Raw genomic sequence first — 24,248 nt, 5'->3', positions numbered from 1 at the left:
GTACAGAAGTGTTTCTTGGTGAAGCATACGCAAAAGTATAGCAGTGAAGCATAACAAGCGTGGGAAGGGGCTATTGCCACGGGACATAGCACAATGAAACCTCGTTATAACGAACAGTTAAAAAGTCGGAAATTAGTTCGCTATATCCATAATTCGTAATATAAAATTTCGTAAAAAATACATGCAAGAGGACCAAAATTCAATCAGAGAAGGCACAGCAACTCGAACGATGCTTACTTGGGTCACGTTCATTTATTTACGCACAAAGAACTTGCGTTATCGCGGCCTGCTTCTTGGTGTTGATCGCATTCCGTATCACGCCCTGTTCCACAGTTTGCAAACACTCAACAAGGGCAAACCCACTGCCCTCAATAGCACTGCAGTGGCGGCGCAGTAAATCCAACGCAACAAATGCTTCTTGTGAAGTCTGAATGTTCTCATCGTCTACAGGGTCAGCCTGAGCTTCGTCTGCGGGATGTTCAGAGACTTCCACAGCGATTTCGGCGTCTGTCAGTACAGCCGTGGTCGCTGAGATGTCGTCGCCACCTATGAAGTCTTCTACAGTCATTGTTGCGGGCATGTCACCAACAAAACGCGAAAAATCGTTCCAGGCCTCATCGAGCTCGCGGAGCTCTGCTTCTGCTTCGTCGGGATCGTCACCATCGTCACTTGATGCATGGGCCTCTGGTGGAACAAAACCTGCGTGCCGAAAGCAGTTGGCAATCGTTTCACCTTTCACACTGTCTCATGCCGCTTTAAGCATCTGGATTGCTCCCAGCAGGTCGATCTTCAAGTCTTGCTTCATACGAAGCTTCACGAGAAGAGTGCCAATCAGTCTCCTCTTATAAACTGCCTTGAAGGCCCTGATGACGCCTTGATCTAAAGGCTGCAGCTTGGCTGTAGAGTTAGGCGGAAGAAAGCGAACTTCAATGTTATTGAGTGCGACATCTGTGTTGTGTGCGGTACAGTTGTCAACAAGGACGCACACTTTGCGACCCTCGCGCACAAGCTCGCAGTCCCAAGCAAGCAGCCACTTTGCGAAAAGTTCACGCGTCATCCAACATTTCTTGTTGGAAGCATACTCTACGGGGAGTACGCGGCACTCTTTCATGCATCTTGGGGTTTTAAATTTCCCGATGACGAAGGGTCGCAGTTTCACAGTGCCTTCCATGTTGGCGGCAAGCAAAACTGTGATCCGGGCCTTTCCTTGCTTCCCGCCATGGCACGGCTCTCCACGTGCGTCAAGGGTATGCCTAGGTAGCATCTGCCAAAATAGGCCTGTTTTGTCCGCATTAAAGATGTCCTTGGGCTGATATTTTGCAAGGATTTGCGGCCACTCCTCTTCCAACCACTTTCTGATGCTCTCGCAGTTAGCCGTCTCACTTTCGCCAGAGATCGTTTTGCCCACGATGTCATAACGTGCCTTAAACCTTTGCAGCCATCCAGAGCTGGCGACGAAGTTTTCGGCAGCGAGGATACAGGCAAAGTCTTTCGCTTTTTGTTGAAGCATCGGCCCCGACACTGGTATGTTCTGAGTTCTGACATCTAAAAACCATTTGTAGAGCGCCTTCTCCAAGTCGCTGAACGCAGGGGGCCGAAGACGCTGTGCACTTGTCCACATGGTCTCGTGTGCTTGTGCCTTGATGACAGCTTTGTTCTTCACAATGGTACTCAAAGTGCTCCTTGGGATGCCAAATAAGTCCGCAAGAATGGACTTCTTTTCGTCGTTCTCGACACGTTGAATAATCTCGAGCTTGGTCTTTAACGTCAGTGCCACTCTTTTTTTCACATTCATCGCCATCACAGCACTACGCACACCCGCGCACCGCACTCGACACAACCACCGAAAGAGCCTCCACACAACGCTACGACGGCCACGCCACTGCTAACACTAAAGCGCAAAAGCAACATTCGATCACGCCGCTGCCGCCGCTGCTGAAGCGGCGCTGTCAGCGGTTGTGAGATGCGGACGATTTCTTTGGCTGTCAACTCTCGATGACGACGTGGCATCTGTGGCGCTGTCAGCGCCTGCGAGGTACTCCTGAACGTTTGCTGCGCCGCACAACACACTTGTAGTGCAGCGAAGCCTGCCGCCTGCTATTAAAGTGAGTAGGGCTTGGCGTCGCGAAGTTCGTTATATCCGTTTTATGCCAAACCGCGTTCGCTATAGGAAGTTCAAAATACATGTGTTTGACAAAAATATTTCGGAAGAGTTCGATATATTCAATAATTCGTGATATGCGTGTTCGTTATATCGAGGTTTGACTGTATGTATTCCTTAATTATACACGCGTGCACCTGGTATTTCCTGTCACAGTACGAGCACCGATATGCCTAATACGTGTACCGACAGGCCTTCAGAGCATTTTCGAATGTGCCTGTGGTGGATTGAGCCCTTAAGGGCAGTAAATGACATGCATTTATTTTTTCCAACTGGCCGATTTTTCTGACGTTTTCGCGGCCCCTAGGGAGTTGGAAAAATCGGATGTGGACTGTGCAACTGACCAAGAAGATGCTTCGAAGGGTCTGTGGGGCAAACGAGTGGCGGAAGGAGGACAAGAACAGAAAGGACCTACACATTGGGGAATGAACGGGAAAGGAAGCGTGCTGCTGCCGTTTTGAGCTCAAAAAACAAAGTGTTGACTGATGCCGAGATGCAGGTGTCCCTCATCCAAACCAAAATGAACTCTTTAAAGCAGTGAAACACAACACTAAGGCGTCATGTGCGGGCTGAGAGTATGTCAGGACAATTGAGGTTGACTTACGAGCTGTTGAGAGAGAATCTCAATTGTGACAAAGTTCGGGCCTCATACCACTGAGCTTGCTATCAGTTGATTGAAATAGCTCATATTCGAAAATATTTGCTTTTGTATGCATCTCCTTTTTTATTCGTACTTGAGAATGTCCGACTTGATCTGCAATTTTTTTTAAGACATTTTATTTGCTGTGCATTTTGCTAACCCCTCCTTTCTATTCTCTTTTTTAATAACAAACACTACTCCTTAGTATTCAGGTTGAATTAAGTCGCATTTTTAAAATTTTTTTCATATGCTTACTAGAGAGTGACAGCATCGGGCGATATGGTATCAGCTCGTCTTGGTATTAAATATAGTTCTGCATCACTCAGGGAATTTCGCAAAGGCACTCAGGGAAAACCTGGAAAACTCAGGGAATTTGGAAATATCAACTTGGTAGACACCCTGGTGTTATTAGCAGCAATAAAATTTTGATAATAATGTTGAACAATAAAAAAGTCCTTTAATATTCAGCAAACACTTCGCCATCACAAGAAAAGATGTTTTTTATTGCTCATTTAAACTCATGAGTTGTTTTACAATTTCTAGCTTAGGTAACAATGGTAAGGGTAATAGTTTCATAGTTACATGTCATAGTTTGTCCTAAGCCTCTTTACTACTTTCGAAGTGCAATGAAAGCTGTATTTGGTGTTTCTGTTTTTTGTAAATTTCTCCATGTTACTGGTGAGGAGATGGGTTTGTGCGAGGCTTGCCCTACGAACGACGGTGAGGAAAGGGTATGACACTCCAGAACTCTAGTGAATACTGTTCCACGAACTTAGCGCGTACAGAAGGTGCATAAACTTGTGCAAAGGTCAAACCAATCAGCCACTGGAAGGCATGCAGATGGTATCAGATACGTGTGTTCACACACACACATATTATATTTCGGTGCTTTCTGTCTGCACGCAATAGAGTCACTGTATATGGTCCCTACGGGAGCACAGTTGCGCATAGGTCAGCCATCTTGCCCGCCCACACATACAAGTTAAGCAGGTAAGGCATTCCTCTTGAATGCAGGAAACGATGTGGCTCAGCAGCCGAGTGCGCTTGCTTGTTCATTCCAGTTTGTTGGCAGCAATAAGACTTTCACATCAAAGAAAAAAGGGAAACTCGAAGAAAGAACCAATTTACATAAAATTGCATAAACACTTCTTTTTTTTTTTTAGATATAAGGAAACTCGAATAGACGCTATTCTAGATAAAGTAAGTTCTACAAAATCGCTCATTGCATGTCTGTTTTTGCTTTGAAAGATGAAATAGGTAACTTGAGCAAACACTGACTGTGGATAGAACAAGTGCTGCAAATTATCTGTGTTGAGTAGACCATAAAAATGATCACTGGCGCAAACAAGGAAGGACGGAAGGGAACAAGGGGAGCGCTCCCTTGTTTCGATCCATCCTTCCTTGTTTGCGCCAAAGTGACCATATTTATGGTCTACTCAGTATGGACAGACTAGCCCAGCAACATGTACTTCTAAATTATCTGTGCTTCATGGTTTATAAATAACGTAAGCTAAGTCCTGGAATTTTGCACAAATTGATGTAGGTCTGGCATAATAGAGGCTGGATACGGCTTCAAACTTTTATATTTCGCAGTTCGATGAACTACGACGGATTGTATAGACTGTATTATGCTGCCATGCTACAGTAAAACCTCGATAAATCAAACACGGATATATCTAATTATTGCATATATCGAACACTTTCTATGTCACGTGGAAAATTGCATGCATTTTTTATTTTTTATTTCGAATGGGGCCAGATGTAAAATGGATATACAGTCACCGACCGTTTATTCGGACCTCACGGGGACTGCGGAAATGTCCGAATAAACAGGTGTCCGAAAAAGCAGATTAAGAAAAAAAAAATGAAATCCTTCATTTCCATGCACTTATTCGGGCTCGGCAGTAGGCTTGAAGAAATCGTGAGTGTGCCGTTGCACGCTGTTCCGTTTACGTGCAATCAGATAAGCCTGAATCTCGGAGAGGGTCGTACGGTCACTATAGGCGGCTGAAAGCACAGTCACTGCTTGTGCATGCTCCGCATGTGACGGCAGCGTAACACATGGTGCGTCATCTTCCGGCTCGGAGTCATCGTCCGGCGGTGCAGCAGAAACCTGACGAATGATCTCGCCGTCGTCGAGTTCTGCGCATGTCAGTACAGCAGTGTCAGCACCTCTGAAACTGTCAAATGAGACGGTGTCTGGAATCGCAATGCAACCACTGCGCAGGTCTCGGCAGAACATTTTCCGCATCAGTAGGGAGCACATCGGAAGGTGACAAATCCTAGGCCTTCCAGCACTTGCTCGCCGACATTCCCCAGCGCAGTCTGCGCGGGCACTGTCGGCACCATTAGACACTTGACGCGATGTTTCCGTAGGCCGCGTTGGTTCACCGAAACCTCGGCACAGCACACAAAGCAAACACCACCGTGCCGACACCAGTCGCACAAACGAAAAAGGTGGCCTGGTGGCCTGCTCGCAGTGTCGTGCGCGAAACAAACAAATCAGCTGCTGGATTGTCTTGACATGGCTTACAAAGCTGAAACCGGAGCTGCTGTACGGCCACTCTGTCGAACCAGACAGAAACGATGATGATGAGCGGGGATTTCCAGTAGCGCCACTTCGTGGGGCAGCAAGGAGGCTCTGTTCAAAACAAAAATGGCGTTCAGCAAGTCGAACTATGCGCCGGTCAGAGTCGGTGCATGATGCCCTCGATTGAGTTGGCTCAAGGTGTGTCCGAAAAATAAGACGAGAGGTTGCAAGGTGTCCGAATTTTGGCACTTGTTATACATTATGGTCTATGGGTAGAATGGCGGTGCCGCGAAGCTGACCGAATAATCGGGCATGTCCGAATTTTTGGAGTCTGGAAAATCGGTCAGCGACTGTATCGAACTCCGCCGCCCCAGACCAAGTGCGCTCTGTTGACAGGAGGCGAGCTTTCCCGCAACACTCTCGAAAATAGCGGCGGCGCAATGGGCGTTCCAGACTGCTGCGTACGACAGCTGCCCACATCGGTTGCGCCGAGGGCGCCATTTGAACGTAGCGGCGTACTCACGCGGCGGCTTGGCGTGGCTGTGGCTTGGCCAGGTCAGCTAGTTTGACAATGTCAACGACACGTGCGTCTCAGTGTTGCCGCTTGTGCTACGCCAGTCGTTGTTAGTGTGTGTGTGGCTTAGGCCTGTCGTGGTTGGTGTGGTGGCTGCAAACAGTGGCGGAGTTAGCAGACGTGGAGATCGCGGCAGAAGTGACTGCTGAGCGGCCAAACGAAGACGCTGCCGGGGCTGATCCAGCAAGCGCTGATGTTGCCCCGCTCCCGGCTGCAGCTGAGGCTGTAGCTGCTGTGGCCGTTGTACGCCGCTACTGCGGCGCAATAGAAGGCACTGGACTGTCTCTTGTGGACCGTTTGGACTATGTTGAGGACGCCATGGTCAAGCACGTGGTTGCCAATATGAAGCAGGTTGCGCTGCTTCAGTACTTTCAGCGAACGAAATAAATACTTTGTTTGAAGCTTCATGTGAGTATCTATTGCGCCACGATTGGTTCATTGATTCATTTGTGCTAGTTTTTGACGCGTTTTCTACATGATTTTATATATCGAACTCTGGCTATATCGAACTATTTTGCGATCACCGCGCTGTTCGATATATCGAGGTTCGACTGTACATCTGTAAGGTGAATCTTTATATATGTATTCACACGCACACATTTGTATCTTTTTCCCGTGCAGTTTTTTCAATGACTAACCAGCTGTTGCATAGCGCGAGAGGAGCAAGCATGTCGGAAATGTTACCGCCTATTCTCATAGAAAAATTATTGCTAGTGAGATTTATACTTACTCTATATGATCAGGTTGTGTGCTTGACATGAATAGATTTGTGCATTCTCGAATGTACCATTACGCTGGAATAAATAACGAGTCATATTGAATAGCCTATGCACTCCACCCGCAGCAACGATTCCGACGTGCGACAGTCACTTTGCTTCGAGTGTCACTTGTTTTTCTGGGCACATGTTTGACAAGAGAAACGGTTTATTTTGTGCTTTGGAAATGCCTTACAGACTGGGTGAGAGAAAACACTGGTAACAAGATTGTCCAATGCTCAGATTTGTGAGTCACAGATATGGCACTGCCTTGTTCTTCACTTTTGAGCACTAGTAAAACTTGCCCTGTAATTAGAGAAAACGCCCAATTACAAAGTTTTGAGAAGCATCGTATAAAACTGCGAAGCACCGTATAGTAATCTTGATGCTGCACCAAAGGGCAACAAAAAGAATGTCCATCCAAATTGCGTTAAACAACACACCAACGTGACACATCCAACACTGGCATGGCAGAGGCTGCAGAGGCACGGCGGGCGACAGCACACAGAGGCTTGCAACAATGGGGGCATGGCTGGCACAGTGCAGGTGTAGCCATGAGGTTGGCTTTCCCTCAAAAGGTGCTTTCTTTTTGACGAGATTTTGCGAATAGGGGCGCGAGCGGCGCGTTCAATCAGACACTCTGCTCCCCAAGGGGAACGTATACAGTAACTCTAGCATGCAAGACTTCTCAACTGTCAGTTGGGTTCCTGGTTTCACACGTACAAGACGAGACATGCGAGGAGGCCTCATGCCGATACTGCTGGCTGTTGCCTCAGATGAGGATGACATGCAGATACTGCCATGCCTGTGCCTATGTTCATGGATGTGCTACATAGCATCGACAACAGTTGTAAGTTTATCTGTGCAGGCGACGCCACAGGTGACCTCCTTGCGGACTTTGCAGTGCTTGAAAGAAAGCTTTGCTGCTTAGCTCAAAAAAAGTTTACGAAATTGTCAGGTCTTTCTTAAAGTCCGTAAGTTAGAAAAAAAAAAAACTAAAACATTTTAGCATGCTGACTGGTGCAGATCATTGCACAGAATATGCTGAATTCATCCAATAAAGTGTGGCTGGCACGTGGACTGCAGTATTCTTTTCATATTTACTTTTTTGGCACTTTTCGTTTCCAAGTCCTGTAGAGTATTAGCCTATAGTTCAAATTGAACCTCCTTGCAACTTTGTCGCACAAAGGCTAGTGTTATAGACAATTTTTGTTGGATTAATTATACAATGCCCCAATTATACGACATTCCCACATAGTTCCGAGAAATTCTTATAATTGTAGTTCCACTGTACCAATAGCAAATGTTAGCGAACAAGTGTATTGCTATTGACAGTGTGAAAAGAAACTGTCGATATTATCGATAGTCAAATTGTCAAATGTTTTACATCACTAGGTCACAGACCAGCATGCCCTTTTCTTGAAAGACCGTCCTGGTTGTCTTACTCGCTAAGCTTTTCGAATTAATCAGTATAGCATGTGTGGTATACAGAACTAGTTGCAAGCACTCTGGTGAAGATGGTTTGTCCCGCTCGCCTTTCTGTTGGTGATCTTGCAAGCCTTTCTTGCTGAACGCACGCACACGCCACAATGCCAATGCCACAAAACAAAAATGCCATTCTTTCTGCTCGACACAGTAGCCACACTAGCATGCGGTCATGCCGGAGAAGTTGGCGAACAGCACATTGTAAGGTGTCCGAAATTTCTATCGTCCTTATGCACTAAGTTTATGGGACGAAGCTGTCCAAATAATCAAGCATGTCCTAATTATTGGTCAGCAATTGTACTGGTTTTTCCCCTTTCTTTCTGTTCGTTAGCCTTTTCATATCATACCATACCATCCAGGTGAGTTGTCTCTAAAGGTGCAAGATGAGCTGAAGTGCGCATGTCTTGTGACCAGCAACACCAGAGAAAACCACCTGCTTTCCCCGCTTGTGTGGCTTGGCCTGCCCTGCTCCTGGCCAAGTTTGTTTCCCATTACCCTATTTACTCGGATGTAACGCGACCGCATTTGTAACGCGAGGGTCTACTTTCCGGTCACGCGAAATAGAAATAAAAAATAAAACCGCTAATGGAAGAAGAAATGGTATTTTATTCAAGAAATCACAATTTGGAAACAAATTCTCTTCACTTATTGTCATTGTCTGAGGTGGAAACAGCTTTTCTTGGGTGGTATTCTTGGGCGATCCCTTTTGTAGATAGTTTAACTTTTGCGAAATTTCACATGACTCTGCACTGAAAGTGGCCCCAACAAGTGTTTTTGGCGCTGTACCAAGCTTTTCATCCGTGCCAAGTGCACTATTGGCCGTATACTTCGAGGGCTGTGGTGCTGGGAGCTGAGTCTTAAGAGAGTGAAACTATCTGCGTAAGTGATCGTATGAGATCGCGTTGTCTTCGAGCTTGTTTGAGATTAAGTACTTCTTAAGATGCCGCACAGCCATTTCATTCGGGGACGGCACAAGTCCACAGAGCACTTCCTACCGGCCTCGCATTTAAAGAGGGGCTCCTGCTGGTCCTGCCATCCACGAATCGTTGACATCGAGCTGCTGAGCTAAGGCAGAGTTTCCCTCCTCCTCAGCCATCAAAATTTCTTGTCTCTCAAATCGAGCGTCATATCGAATGCGCTATGTGGCCATAACATCACAAATAAACTGAGTCGAAGTGTGAAAGACTACAGGCTACTGTAGCACTGTGACCATAATACCAGTCGCAGGTACAGCAAAAATGGCATTGATTCCAACAAAAAACATGTTTCGACATTGATTGATTTTTCTATGGATTAGATCAAAAATAAAGGTGCAGGTTGGCATTGTAACACTAAAAACCATGGATTTTAGGATATTTAGGTTCTAAAATTGTGAATTTTGGTGTTGTTCAAATGTCATGTGAGGGTCAAGTTCAAGCAATGAAAATCAGAAAAAAAAAACTACCTTACAATTAAGTAAATACGGTATTGTGCTCTTTACCATGTTGTGGGATACACAACAGCATTGAGCCATTGACACTTGCTTCAAATGAGTGCCACCATGGATGTGACATTGTCCACGTTGAGCGACGATCCACTTATACCATGCCCACCTGCTAACATGCAGTGAAGATGAAGAGCAGCACTGCAAGTGCGTAGCTCAGGCTTGGACTTGTTAACTGTTAGGCCTCGCACGAGTAATTGCTCGTCTGGTGTAATTAGCTTTTTTATACAAAGTTGAATTGTCTGGTTCGGCATGTCAAAACCACAATCTGATTATGAGGGGACTAATTTTGACCACCTGGGGTTCTTTCAGGTGCACCCAATGCACAGTACACGGCGTTTTTGCATTATGTTCCTATTGGAATGCACCTGGCCCGGGCGATATCGAACCTGCAACTCAGCCGTGCAGCGCCCTATCCACTGGGCTGGTGTGGCAGGTTCTTTTTATACAAGTAAATAAAATATGAATAGAGCTGTAGGCAACAGACCAAATGCAGTAAACCCTTATTATAACGAAGTGAACAGGGTGGCAAAAAATTTAGGTATGAGGGGTAATTTGATATAAGTAGATTCCCTATAAAAGCTGTAACGAGAGCATCCCAGCAGTTTGGCAACAGTGTGAAAGTAAAGAAAAATATGTCCACGCAACTTAGCGACAGTAGAGTGTACTAGAATGGAGGAGTGGGTCCAACAGAGGCCACGGCAAGCGGCAAGAATGAAGCAAAAAACGCTGAAATTTGCAGCAGCGCTGCCGTCGCCTTCTGAAGTTCCTGCTAATCTGGTGCCTCGGCAGCCCGGCAGAGCCTCTTGTACCAGCGCAGTTACGGCAGCGCCAAGCTGTTGTCTGCTCTACACACCATCATGCTTGCATTTTTTTCGCCATTTTGTGTACCTATTAGGTACAAAAAAAGAAAGTATACAATAAAATTGCTGCTTTTCCACGAATTGAGGTTCCTTGCTTCCGTAAAACCATGCCGTCTGTACGATGTATGTGTGCGTAGACGGCCCGCGTATTTGTCTGTAGTTTGTTTGGTAACTCGGCGACTTGGCAGGGTGTTCAAAGGATGAGAGGATGAACACACCTCGGTGAAAGAACTACTGTTTTGTAGTGGGTTGCAAAACCGTATAGAGTAGATTGAACGGTCAGGACAAGCTCTCGCTTTTCGTATTCCCTAAACCTGAAGAAAGGCGCTGTGTGTGGGAGTGCAATCTTCACTGTACCGATACGGCCCTTTGGAAGCCACCGACTCCATTTGTGAGCTGCACTTTGATGCATAGTACATGTGAAGGCATTATGTGCATATCATTGAAGGCCAGGAAGTATCTACACAGCATGGAAAGTCTGCGCTTCGGTCTGATGCGGTACCCACAATCTTGCCATATCTTCCGGAGTATCTCTACGAGCAGCTCACACATGGGCAGCCCACGACAAAGAGAATAGCCTCACATGCAACAGAGAAAGGACTGTCATCAAAGAGAATGTCCACTCTCTCAGTTGAACCGTCATTGACATTGGAGGCATGTGACAATGGAAACCTGCACGAGCTCGAAGACACAGACAACCTATAACATGATTCCTAATTCAAGCAAATATAAAAAATGTGTTTTGCTTTATTTACCCAGGGGACCTAGAAAACCAACTACATCTCAGGTGTATGACGCATAAAAATAGAGAAAAAAAACTCTATTCCGTAAATATTTTCAAAACACAGTCAATCTACAAAAAAAAAAAAAAAAATGTGCTGCACGTAACGAATAAGGTGGCCTGCATTCTCTCTAAGTGACCAGTTGCTGCCGTTATTAGGGCATCGAGGAAATTTTGTTCGCATTCAATATATCACCTTGAGAAAGGCAGAAAACAACGGCTTACCAATTCTTATTTAACCCCTAATTATGCCACACAGTTAATTTATTCCTGTACCTCATCCCATTCCTGTACATGAACCCCATTTCATTGCAATATGAGCTCGGAATTTTGTTCCCTCACGACACAGTGAATATACGTACATAAGGTTTAAAAAGGAAAGCAAACTACAAACACGATCCATCTGATTGCGGTCATGCTCGAACGCAACTGCAACGCTGCATTCAAGCGCGGCCTTGCTTCTGTTTGGCACGCTCCAACGCTGCTGGCCAGTGCGCGGCCTTGGCAACGGTGGCACCATCTGGATATTCAATAAAAAAATGCCTCAGCGCGGAGCCCTCGTTGGACCCACTCTCCCAATCTAGTACACTCTAGCGACAACCATCCTTATCTCTTTATTCCTTGAGTGGAAACAGTGCAAAATAACAGAAGCTGGAAAAAAAAAAAAACTTTTGAGGACAGAAGTCATGAAATCACAAGACAGAAGTCGTGGATGAAGTCATGAACCAACCAGCCCTTTATTTTCTTTATTCCACCAAGCAAAAGGTCAGTTTAGTCTACTACAAGTTTCTGTTAGGTGCAAGCTAAGCCAATTCCGACTTATTCGTTGTGCAAGTCTGTAGTCACCGCTGCTGCATCAGTTATGTTGCGAAGCAGACGTACGCACTCCTGCGTCTGTGTTGTTGTCGACATCTCCTGGGGTTCTTCGTCTGTTGCCAGTTCTTCATTGGGATGACCCAATGCTGCATCTACAATCTCAGTGTCCGTGACGGGGCCAATAACGAGAACACCTGTGCCAGTGAGAACAAACAAGCTGAAACCGTCTTCGGGATCCTCCCCAACCATTTCATGCGCACTTCTGTATAGGTCGTTGCACACCTGCGGATCACCCTCTGGTTCCTCTTGAAATACGCTGGCTCTGGAAAAACCCACATGCATAAAGCAGTTGGTGATCTTTGTCAATGACAGTTCTTTCCATGAATGACAGAGCGAATGAATAGCACCGAGGAGGTCTATGCTGTAGCTCTTGTTAGCATCATAGGCGACAAAGCATCCTTTGCAGAAGGCTCTTGCAATAAAGCTTGCACGAGGAACCGTAAAATGTTCCTCTGAACCACTTAGTTTTCTCGACTGAAGGGCCACACAAGTTGAAACAACATGCACACACTGTGCGCCAGACACTCGCCGAAGGTGCCGAAGCTGCACAAGTGTAAAGTCCCTATATCTCGATATCGCGCATAGTGCAATGATCGAAGTGAGACATGAGACACTTGCCAAAGCTACAAAAACTGAACAAGCCTGAAGTCTTGGATTTTGTGCCCTGCACAGTGACTACTGTGGCGCATGCTCACAGCACAACGATAAAGGTGCTGGAGCGCGAGTCTAGCGCAACAATTCTCCCATGTAGCTTCCCCATGACCTCCTAGGTTGGGAGTGTGCACAATCTCAAAGGCTACAGGTTGCACAGGGGCAGGCTATGCATGCCATCTTTAAGCCGCAAGTCAATGGTCTAATGATGTTAGAACGCCAGTTCTCTGTTTCTCTTTATTGTGTTTTGAGGCGGTGCCCTGTGCCCAATGGTGCCCTGTATTTGCAGAAACAAGGAGTGCGTCTAGGTTATTGCCTAGCACCAGTGCTAAGTTATGTTTTTAGCCAAACTGGACAGGTACCTGTCAGAGTGCCTTCACGAATCTAATGTTGTAAAAGTTTTTAGGTATATTGCTGGCTCGTTAGGTTTTATTGACTGTATATCTGATTGTTTTACTAATCAATGTGCTTCCGTTTTTACCGTTATTCATGACTGTCTTAACCCACTAGAAGTGACCTTTGAAATGCCATGTGACGGGAGGATTAGATAACTTGACATTTTGTGCTCACCGATAACAAAACCTGCTGGTATTACGAACATAAGGCAAGCAAGCCACTTTTACCATTTCATTCCGCGCATACTAAACTTGTAAAGAGGGGAATCATGAAGGCGTGCTTCAGTGAAGTGCTGAAGAAGTCATGCCAGTGCCCAATGCATGATAGCTTCAGATGGTAAGTTTCACGTTTAGGTGTTGTAGGTTACCCGAGCCACATGCTCGTTTCAGTCACAGAAGGATTGCTTAGGAAGGCACAGGAAAAAGGTTCCGAGCAGGTGGATGGTACGAGTACCAACACAAACAAAAGTAAAGTTGCTGTCATCCCCTACATACATGGTTTCTCCCACATATTAAAAAAATATTGCTGGAAGGAGTGACATACTGTATTTACTCGAATCTAATGCACACGTTTTTCTGATAAAACGGGTCCAAAATTTGTGTGTGCAATGGAGTCAAGTGCGACCCTACGAACCTAAATCTGCATTACCATGTTGCCATCAGCATTTCAAAATGGCCGCCTCATGCACACTTCGAGCATAGCTGCTGTAGCTTCCTCCATGTGCTGTGATACGTGCGCTTAGGTTAGTCCACCATCTGTGTCCCGTTTTCTTAATTTATTCTGTTGGCCTAGAAGTGCTGACTGTGAAGACACGCTGAATTCATCTTGATGCCGCAATTAAAAAGGGAAGTGATCACGTGTGAATAGACTAACTGAAATCGGGCTGCATCATGGGCGTTCGGAGTTCCCGAAACTTGCTTGCGGGACTGGCGCAAACAGGAGAGGCGGTGAAGATTTCTATGAAGCTTTGGGAAAGGTTAAAGACTAAAGTTTACAGGCCTTGCTCTACAAGAAAACGAACCTTGTCTGCACTGTAGCTACGCAAGGAAGCTAGTCCTAAATTAGATTTCTTGCAGAAGAAGAAAGGGACGGACTTTAAGGAAGACTAGTACTTACAGGTATAAACTCAAGGGCACACAAGTTCCGAAGAATGAAGTGTTCTCACCAAAAGAGTAAGACTAGAGCAAATGAGAAAGAAGAACAGGAAGCTGTGGGAAAATGACCTTAAACTAAAGATTAAGTACCTGCCAACAATATAGCAGTTGCAAGCGGTGGCGTGTTTTAATGTGTCCAAGAGGAAGAGAGCCAAACGTTTTTTAGATACCACGCAGACTGGATCCTTGAGTACATGATTATGTGTATGAAGACTAAGCAGCTGTATGAGCATCTGTGCAAACGAAAAATCATGCTGCTCTCTGGTCGCACGTGTCTGCAAAGGTATCTGTGTTCATTGAAGAGGACTTCAGCCGAATTCGCAGCACTAGGAGAAAAATGCAGCCAAATGCCAGAACAACAGTGTCATGGTGGCATAGTTATTGATGAAATCAAGTTGTTGGAGAATTTATCACTTGACCACTACGGAAATGTGGATTGGCTAGTCCACTTGGGTCAGTTTTCTTCATGCACCACGAGTACTTCATTAGCAGACCATGCCTTACTCGTCCTTTTCCACCCATTGACGGGAAAGTGGCACCAAGTTTTTAGTGTGTTCGCCTCAAGAGGGAATGTCAAGGCCTATGTCCTTATAAAAATTATTGTTGAAGCAGTGATAATGGCAGAAAATTCCTTTCTTCGTTATGACAGATGCCGCCACCTGGAGCAGATCTATGTTGCGCAGTTTCAGAATTTCTGGGAAAATGCAACAGTTCATCTGCATGACTGTTCACTGGTGGACTTACGACGTCATCTTCATTTCCAATTTCCCCCATTTGATCAAGAACGTCAGAAACAGCCTACTGAAGCATGAATTCACGACACCGGAAGGAACAGCATCATTTAACCATGTCCAAGCTGTTAGGGCCCGGGACCAGCAAAGCCGCATAACTTTGAAAGCAATGCCAAGAATGCACAAGGCAATTGTTAGGCCATACGGTTTTGAAAAATTTGGGTTAGCTATGTATTTCATATTTTTTCTGACAAGGTTCGACGTGGCCTCTTCATGTATGGTGAAGAAATTCAGCAAAGGCATGGCTCGGTCACCACAATAGATCTTTTCATCAAACGGTTCCAGGAGCTAATCTCGATCATGACATCTCGGTTTCTAGCTGCTGCACTGCGTGCAAATTTGAAAAATGCAGAGCGAGTGTCTGAATTGCTCGGCTACTTAGACGAGCGGGAGTACACGTCCGAGAAAAGTGGCTTTATCACCGCAAGCACGGCTGAAGGCCTTCGGGTAACTTTCTCCAGCACACTCAGTCTCTTGGAGTATGTGACATCCAAACTTGTCTTCAGGTACCTAATGACTTCAAGATTGAGTCAAGACACTGGAACAATTGTCGGCATTCTTAGGCAAATGTCAGGCAGTAGTGTCCATCCCATACCTGTACAGTTTTTGGTATCTGTTAACACACTGAAATTTGCCAATGTGGCAAGGTTGCCTGATAGCGGAAATGTAGGCCCCAGGCTACTCAATAGCTTGCTCAGTATCTGCGACATTAATGAGCAAGTGGTACACTGAAAAGTGTATGTTGATGAGCTTCTCCATGTTGGAAATGTGCAATCTGCACATGAGGTACACAGTGCCCGCGACATCGAGCACCACTGCGCTGCTACAGGGAAAAGTGACTCTAGGCTGTTATCCTGTAGAGCAAGCTATGTAGCAAGGGAGTTCCTTCCAAGAACCAAGTGCTCCGATTGCTCAGGTACATTACTGAATTCAACATAATCAGCTCCTCCTCCCGAGTCATCACTTATGCCGCACATGAGTAGGTCAGGGCTATTGCTCCCTTCTGAAGCACTAAACAAACTGGTAGCATCGCTAGAAGACACCTTCACGCTCTGCTTCCAGGAGCTAATCTCGATCATGACATCTCGGTTTCTAGCTGCTGCACTGCGTGCAAATTTGAAAAATGCAGAGCGAGTGTCTGAATTGCTCGGTTACTTAGACGAGCGGGAGTACACATCTGAGCAAGCTATTGCGTAGCCTGGGGCCAACATTTCCGCTATCAGGCAACCTTGCCACATTGGCAAATTTCAGTGTGTTAACAGATACCAAAAACTGTCACGAAGGAACGGTATTGCCAACTTAGCATCCTTTCTGCAGATTAGCCCTCCGAATATGATCGGCTGTGGGTGACAGAAGGAAGAGCTCACAAACGATGTTGTGGAGTTCTATTCAATTACACGCCTATACTTTCTTGCCAAGGGCAAGAACATGGCACGTGAACGCAACAGGGAGAAGAGGAAGCACCTGAAGCTGAGCCATGTGCTGGGAACAATGTGATGTGGTGGACCAACGTTGCAAGACTCAGTGGTGCTAGGCTGTTTATGCTGGTGTGTCTGCTGACTCAAGTTACAAAGCTTTTCTTTGTATTGCTTTATTTTGTTGCATCCAAACAGTGAACCATATGCACTTGTCAACACAATTCTTCTCGTAACAGTTTAAATACCGTAACTGAGGCAGCAATAAAACAGAATAGCTTGCTTTCTCAAAATTGAAACATTAGAACTCGCTAAACATAGCGCAAACACGTTTATATATACCGTATACAACCATTGCAGTATTGTTTTATGCATGGAAAAAATGCATCTACGTCTTTAATGCAATGGGATGGAGTGCTGCATTTACAGTCAACGATCAATTTTTCAGACCCACTAGGGAACGTAAAAACGTCCGAAAATTCAGGCAGTCCGAAAAAATGAATGCATGCAAAAAAACGCACCTTTTTTTTCTCTTTTTCTCGAATCTAGAGGTAAAGGGCGAAGTACCAGGCTTCCGAAACCCTGCCAAAGCATCAGTGAAGTGGCTACAAAAAGAGGCGTTAAAAAACTGTATGCAGCCGACTGCCGGTTTATTATGTACATATGCATCGTAGGGCAGCCGGTGTTATTGCTGCAGTGGCTTGAAGAACTTATTGATTGTTGTTTGGACGGCGTTCCGGTTGCATGCGATCATATTCGCCTCGATCTGAGCAAGGGTCATGTCAAGCAAGGGTCAGGCGGCGTAGGCATTGGCTCCTCATTTTCAGCATCGGAGTCTTCTGAATCCCCCACAACTTCACGAACTATTTCCTCGTCAGTCAGTTCTGCGCAGAAGTCGAGCTCGTTGTCAGCGTCAGCAAACTGTTAGAAAGTTATTTCCGTGGGTATGGCAACCCCAGCGGAGCGATGGTCGTTGATCACGTCGTCCACGGGCGGGCACACGTCAATCGTGATGTTGCTTTCAGGCAAGTTTGGTTCCTCTGTGGCGAGTACGAAGCCCGCGTGGCGAAAGCAGTTGCGAATCGCGTCTTGCCTCACTGCCTTCCATGCATCCGCAAGCATCGGCCATCGAAGGCAAGCGAAATCCTCAAGTTCCGAACAGTGGAGTTCGCTGACGAGCGTCGAAGCACCTAGGCCTAGCGTCGCAGAGCACACTTGATGCAACAGCACAATCACACACCACGCTAGCCAAAACGTGGCCTGCGCAAACAAACGAAATGGCGCCCCAGAGGCGGAAGTGTGGCGATGAACATAGCCAGCGTGGCCAGACCAAATCGGTGTGTGACGGCTAGATTCAGCTAGTTGTGGTTCAAAGCGGTGATATGCTTCAGCTGCAAGTCGATTTCCTTCGCAAGGGCGCTGCGCGAGGAGCCAAAAGACCTTCTGTCGCGTCAAAAAGTCCGGAAAATTGGGCGTCGGGGAGTTTGAGCGTCCAAAACTTCAGATGACCTTATACATTGATTCTATGGGGCTCGTGGCGGTGCCACGAAGACGTCCAAAATATCAGGCATGTCCGAAAATTTGGGCATCCGAAAATTCAGTCGTTGACTGTATACCAATAAATGTGCCCAATCACCAAGCTAGAAAATTGACTTCAGCATTTCGTCTCTTCTGACTAGACAACAATAAGAAGCTCCCTATTCTGGCTTTGCTTACACTGCTCAGAATGGTATTATAATGCGTACATCAAAGCTAAAATCAGAGGCAGCGATAGGCAGCGATACCATCAAACACACTGCTCATCTACACAACGCAGCCAATGTTAGGCACAGCTAAATCGTTATACTGTCCGCAGTGCCACTTCTGCGTCACGATGCAGAGAAGTCGTAAACTACGCTCGGTCGGCAGACCTACCCATCTAGCCACCATAGAGATGTGTTCGTGTTTGCTTGTGCGCGCGTGACACCATGCTTGTTAATTTAGTTAGTAAGCAAATGTTTACAAGTTTATATGGCCGATAAAACTACTATCTTTACTTCTTATAGTACATCTGCTATTGCAATTGGTGCTTTGTCTTTCAGGTGAAACTGCGGCTTTTTTATTCATCACTACTTTAGTACATTGGGAGTAAATCTTTGTTTTTCCGAATGGGAGAAAGTTGTTTTTCTGTGTGAAAGCATGAGGTGTGCAGTAGTGTGAAGGACTTTTCCTTTTTTAGGTCGCGGCAGACGGGTGTGCATTACAATGATGGGCATTATTTTTTTTTCTCTCTCTTTTGGTCACGGAAAACGGGTGCACGTGACAGTTGAAGGCACGTTAGTCAGAATCGAGTAAATGCGCTATATGTTGTTTTTTTTGGCACCTAATAAATTGGTAAGCCTGTGTAGGAACACCAGGCCAGAGGGCATCACAAATACCGCGTGCGAAAATAAGCATAAAAACAAATTCATTGGATGTATTGCATGTGTTGTATACCGCATTCCTCTTATGTGTTGTAAGTCCTACATGGGTAAAACTGGTAGATGTTTACAGGATATGCTACGAGAACACAATAACAAAGTAAAAAATGTGGTTGCTGACGCTTTCCTTGCCCTCTATTGCCAAAGATGCAACTGCAAACCCAGATTTAAAGAAACTGTTATCACGAGTAGAAGCAGCTGCGAGATGACGTGCCTGATAATAGAAGCTAGAAACATATTAACATTTGGTGGTGCATGTGTCAATAAGCCATCAATTTCCTTATCTACAAAAGTGCTTGATTGTCTTTGTTTGCGTTGAACGTATACCTGTCTATCAATCATTGTGGCTAAAGAATGCCAGCGTGTGGTTTCCTGTTCATGTTCATACGACACATGTAGTATGATGTATTGAGCGTATATATAGCAATGAGAACTTGAACTCAATCTGTTAGCGCTGTGTGGTTGTGAAATGTGCCTTTCTGTTGTTCCTGTCATTCAGTTTGCGCTACTACAAAATAGAAGAGAAGGAGCAGAATAGGCTCCAGCTTGCAAGCTACCCTCTCTGCGTCATTGTCTAGCAGGGATGACACCCAGGTCCAAGCTGCCACTTGGGTGCCTCACAATTTCAGTTTTTTTTTCACTTCGCTCATCGTACTAAGCGGAGCCTGCTGCCTGCAGGCTTCGAGTATTCCGGTCTAAAATGCACACATTTGGGTTGGAACCGCGCGGCACTTCAAATAAAGTGATAGCTTGAATAAAGTGATTTCATTGTAATGATGGTTCACTGTACTTTTTCTTTATTAATTGGTAATACTAACCAGTTTGAAGAGTGAATCACGTACCTGCCAAGTCTCCCAGATGATCTGGGAAACTCTTGGATTTTGACCATTTCTTCCGGTTGACAGGAAAATCTCGCGGAAATTTATGTTGTGTCCTGTTTCTATCCGCATCCTGTGCTTTGTCTGGCCACACTGACCTCCCCCCCCTCCCCTTCTTGGTTTGGTTTACTGAACTTGGCAAATATGGAGTTGTCCAAACATAATGACCTTTTGCATAACCTTGTTCGGATTAGTGGTGACCGACTTGTAACAGTAATTGCTGGATTTCTTTTCTTTTTTTCAGAGAGTATGGCTTTATAGAGTATGAAACCAACGTAGGTGCAAATGAAGCCATTGCCTCAATGAACCTGTTTGACCTAGGTGGGCAATACCTCCGTGTTGGAAGGGTAAGTGACTGAGGTTTGGTTGTTTGTGCGCTTTCAGACCTTGATATAACAAACACGGGTATGCTCCACGAATTATGCCCATGGGTCTTGGGGCAGTCCCACCTCTGTCATTACCACAACTGCTGCTTTGCCTGGTGATTGATGTGTGGTTCATGGTGCAGGCTATCACACCACCTAATGCTCTGACACCACCCAGTGCCCAGAGTTGCATGCCAACTGCGGCAGCGGTGGCAGCAGCAGCGGCCACAGCAAAGATTCAGGCTATGGACGCAGTGGCAAACAACGCCCTGGTAAGTCCACTGGCATCATGTGTGCAACTGCTTATAGTGAACAGCATATTGCAGATAAGTGACAAGTTCTCTTATGAATGACATCAATTTTTATAAACTCGACTTGAGCACATTATGGAAAATACTGAATGCATGTAGCAGGCGTCTCAGACCCTCCTGTATGGGATTACAAGTAAAGGGACACTAAATGCAAATATTAAGTCGATGCAGACTGTCAAAATACTGTTCCAAATGCTTGTTTCGCACCAAGAAACGACTTTGTTTAAGAGAAAATCGGATCTGGAGGGTCCGCATACCTTCAGCGCAATTCAAAACGCCCGCCCCCGAGTAGGAGAGTACTGATGTGGCATACGCCATCCCCGCCCTTTACAGCTGTCTGTAATTAAAATGCAGCCCGACAGATGGTGCTACGGTGTTGTTGTGCAAAGCATATCCGCGCAGTCGTAAAGAAACCGAGCCTAGACCGAGCATTGGATTTGGCGCTGCAGCTGCCCTTGGTCGAGTGGTGTGGACCGTTCGAGCATCCCGCGCCATCACGTGAACGTGGAAATCTCTGCTGCTTCTAGTTTGTGGGAGTTTTGCGAGCCTACAAAAAGCAGCACAGCAATACGCAATAATGAAGCTACTGAAATGCGAAGCCGCGTGGGGCGCAGAGTTGAGCGAAAACAAAACCTTTCGACCGCCCGCGTCGTTGTCAAGAGTAACGTCAGTGAGTTTTTTTGTTTTTCTAAACATGACAAAAACTGGGCAAGTAGCATTTTCTTCCATCTTATAATCCAATGCAATTATCTTTTTATTAACAAGTGGTTGAGTACTAGTGATAGAATTATAATGAGGGGTGCCTTCATGATTGGGCTAGTACTTGAATGTCGCAGGTAAGCTGCAAATTGTGTCCAGCATTTACCTCAATTTCTTGATCACAAAAACTGTGTTTGCGATAATACTGATGCCTTAGGCTTCCTCGAGCATTAATCTTGACTTGCTATTTGCCTGCAGTGTCCCTTTAAAGCTCAATGTGACAAACTTCAGTGTAACAAAATCCATGGTGCAATAAACCATCCTACATGGCCATAGAATGTCATGTACCTTTAGCCTTGATATAGCAGCGTATCTCTTTTTTGATTTGTTTGACAAATGTTTATCGCTGCCGCAAAAGGAGACTGCGGTATTAAATGGGAACTGTCACACAAAAAGGTGAAGCTGTCCTTAGATGTGGCCTCCAAGGTCACGCCGCATGTAAGGTTGTGTGAGGAAAAAAAAGGTACAGTGAAACCTTGTTAAACCGTAGTTGGCTGGAGCTCAAAAAAAGTACGTACTAAATGGCAGTACTGTTTAACCGAAATAGCATGAGCTCGCCCACTTACCTGTCGAAAATGGAACACGGAACTCGGAGAGAGTGCGATGAAAGGGTAAAAAAACATGCAGCATTTATTCACTTCGCGCGACAAAAGTGTTATTTTCGTTTGATGCCATGGTGGCCTAGCACGACGACAGCGGCCTCGAACTTACTGAACCTGCGTGCCTGCTTTTCAGCCAGCCCCCTCTTCTCGGCAAACACTCGCATGGCAGATTCCTTGTTGGCATTACATATTCTCCGTGCAAGCGCGCAGTAGTGCTGCAGAAGTCTCGGGGCGCCTTTTTCATTGTCGGGTGCTGTTCTTACCGTGATGATTGCATTCATGAGGCTGACGTAACACGCAGCTTCTGCCACTGTCGGGCCTGAATCGCCCGTGCTGTCGCTTTCCGTGTCGTCCTCATCACTGTCGCTAGTCGACACTTTGGCAGCAACAGAGGCAACGACGGCAAGCAGTCGAACCTTGTAGCCGACACCTCTTCGCGGTCGCAGCAGCGCTGCCGAGCAACTTCTTTGCATTTCAAATGCCACACACAGTAGTCAACAGCAGATCCCTGCCGCGTGCCAGTGCCGCGACTTCTTCGTGTCACATTCGATAGCACGGACAATGTCTCATTTTTCTTCTATGTTGAGCACCCGGCGTATTTTTTATCCAAGCTTCAGCACGACGCGAGTCCTCGCTTGCACGACGCCATAACGCTCTCTGGCATGGCGCCCAAATGATGTTGATGTTGATGTGGCTTCACGCGCAAACGCACAGGGCGCTTGGAGGCCATTGTTCCGATCTCTGAGGCTTGTTATGCCGGGCCGCCTGACGGAGACGATGCACCACCGTGTTTGCACGACGAAAAGTAGAAACGCTGCGCTTTAACCAATGCGTATGCAATAAGCTGGTGTGGTTTATGCGGATACAAAACACATGTTCAATGGCCGCTGAGTCGGGGATTTGACTTTACTACTTTTAAAACGAAACTACTGTTTAAGCGGGTACGGTTTAACGAGGTTTTACTGTATTGGGGTTTGCAGACAAAACATGTGCACAGTTTCTATCAATAGTGCTGCACAAACTTGTGCAGCACGAATGAAGGGTCAAGTTTCAGATGTCATGCACTGCATGGCTAGATATCGTGCCCACCAAGGGCTGCCACGGCAAGCCCGCTCGCCAAGCTCGCCATGGAAATGTTTGGAAAGCTGCATAATTGGTCTCTGTGGGTGGGCATGGTGATGCGAGCCAGCCCAAGCTTGAACCACTCACTCTTAAATGCGCAGAAAACGTCTCGCACTGTCTGTGCAAGCTGGCCCTATGCACAGAAATGTGTGGGGCCGGCAACTGATGCTTTTTTTTCGCAGGCTGTTCGGCTACACTTGTCGACGTAATTTCAGTTCTTTGACCAATGTCTGAGAAGTTAGCCGCCCACGAAATGTGCAAAGGCTTGTACACACTGTCAGACAGCTGCTGTAATTAACCGGGGTTCTGCAGCGTTTTGTGAAACAGTGTGCTTTCACCATGCTCTTTAAGATAAAGAAACTCATTTGCAGAAGCCTCGTAGCTGTTTTCAGTATACGTCAAGGCTTATTTTTCAGCACACACTTGGGAATTAAGTGCCAGTGGCAGGTAACGTTTACATGCAATCCGTCGTTCGTCCCCGGCAACTTGTCAAAACGCGTTGAAAGACACATTCACAGATATCCGTTCAAAATAACATTTTCAATATTCCCACCGGCGTGACACGTATTCTAGTGCATTACACACATGGCTAAGGGCCGTGAGAAACTGTTTATGTGCCAGACCTATTTAAACGTGATTGCAGCCAAAATATCTCCATACATGCGGATAGTCGAAATGCAACAAAGTAGTAGTGTGCATAAAACTTCATGTTCTGACGGTGTGCCACTGTCTTCTCAGCAGTGTTTTGTGGCTTCACGTTTCATGCGTTTAGCAAAACCCATGAGATTCGCTGCATATACCCAGCAGGCAAAAAGCGAGTGCTGGAGCATGCATGCACTCAGTGCACCGACTACAGGAGACATGAGGGCTGCAGTGCCCACACAGCATTTTGTGGCCACTTGAGTCGCACTTATCCCTGTTGTGCTATGTAACCTGTTGTGCCACGGTTAGCCGAGACGGTATAAGAAAGGGCTGACTCCTGTTAGATGAGGCACATCGTACGTGGGTGGCTAATAATGAAGCAGACGACGGAGCGCCTTCCCTCAAAATTCCCCTAATGCCTTACTAGCGGCTGCTTGAGGGTATACACCACTTTCTAATGTCGTTCAGTCTGTCATCCTGCACCAAAACACAAAATTCTATTGCGATAGCAATCATATGGACGCTCCAGATGCATTTCTGCCGTTGCCGTGAGCT

The 24,248-nt window shown here is 46.0% G+C and overlaps 1 protein-coding gene across 6 annotated transcripts in view; it reads left to right on the top strand.

Moving 5' to 3' along the window:
* The window catches only part of hfp (Poly(U)-binding-splicing factor hfp), a 208,352-nt gene that overhangs the window by 113,822 nt on the left and 70,282 nt on the right, over positions 1-24,248 (top strand). For all 6 annotated transcript variants that reach the window (XM_075676633.1, XM_075676634.1, XM_075676632.1 and 3 more), the window contains 2 exons: positions 20,137-20,239; positions 20,401-20,529. In XM_075676633.1, coding sequence (XP_075532748.1) covers positions 20,137-20,239; positions 20,401-20,529 — 232 coding nt within the window. The remainder of the gene's footprint in view (positions 1-20,136; positions 20,240-20,400; positions 20,530-24,248) is intronic.

The sequence above is a fragment of the Dermacentor variabilis genome, unplaced genomic scaffold (genome assembly GCF_050947875.1).
Source record: "Dermacentor variabilis isolate Ectoservices unplaced genomic scaffold, ASM5094787v1 scaffold_12, whole genome shotgun sequence".
Taxonomy (NCBI): Eukaryota; Metazoa; Arthropoda; class Arachnida; order Ixodida; family Ixodidae; genus Dermacentor; species Dermacentor variabilis.
The sequence above is the reverse complement of the archived record's forward strand: the minus strand, read 5'-3'. Positions and strand labels throughout refer to the sequence as shown.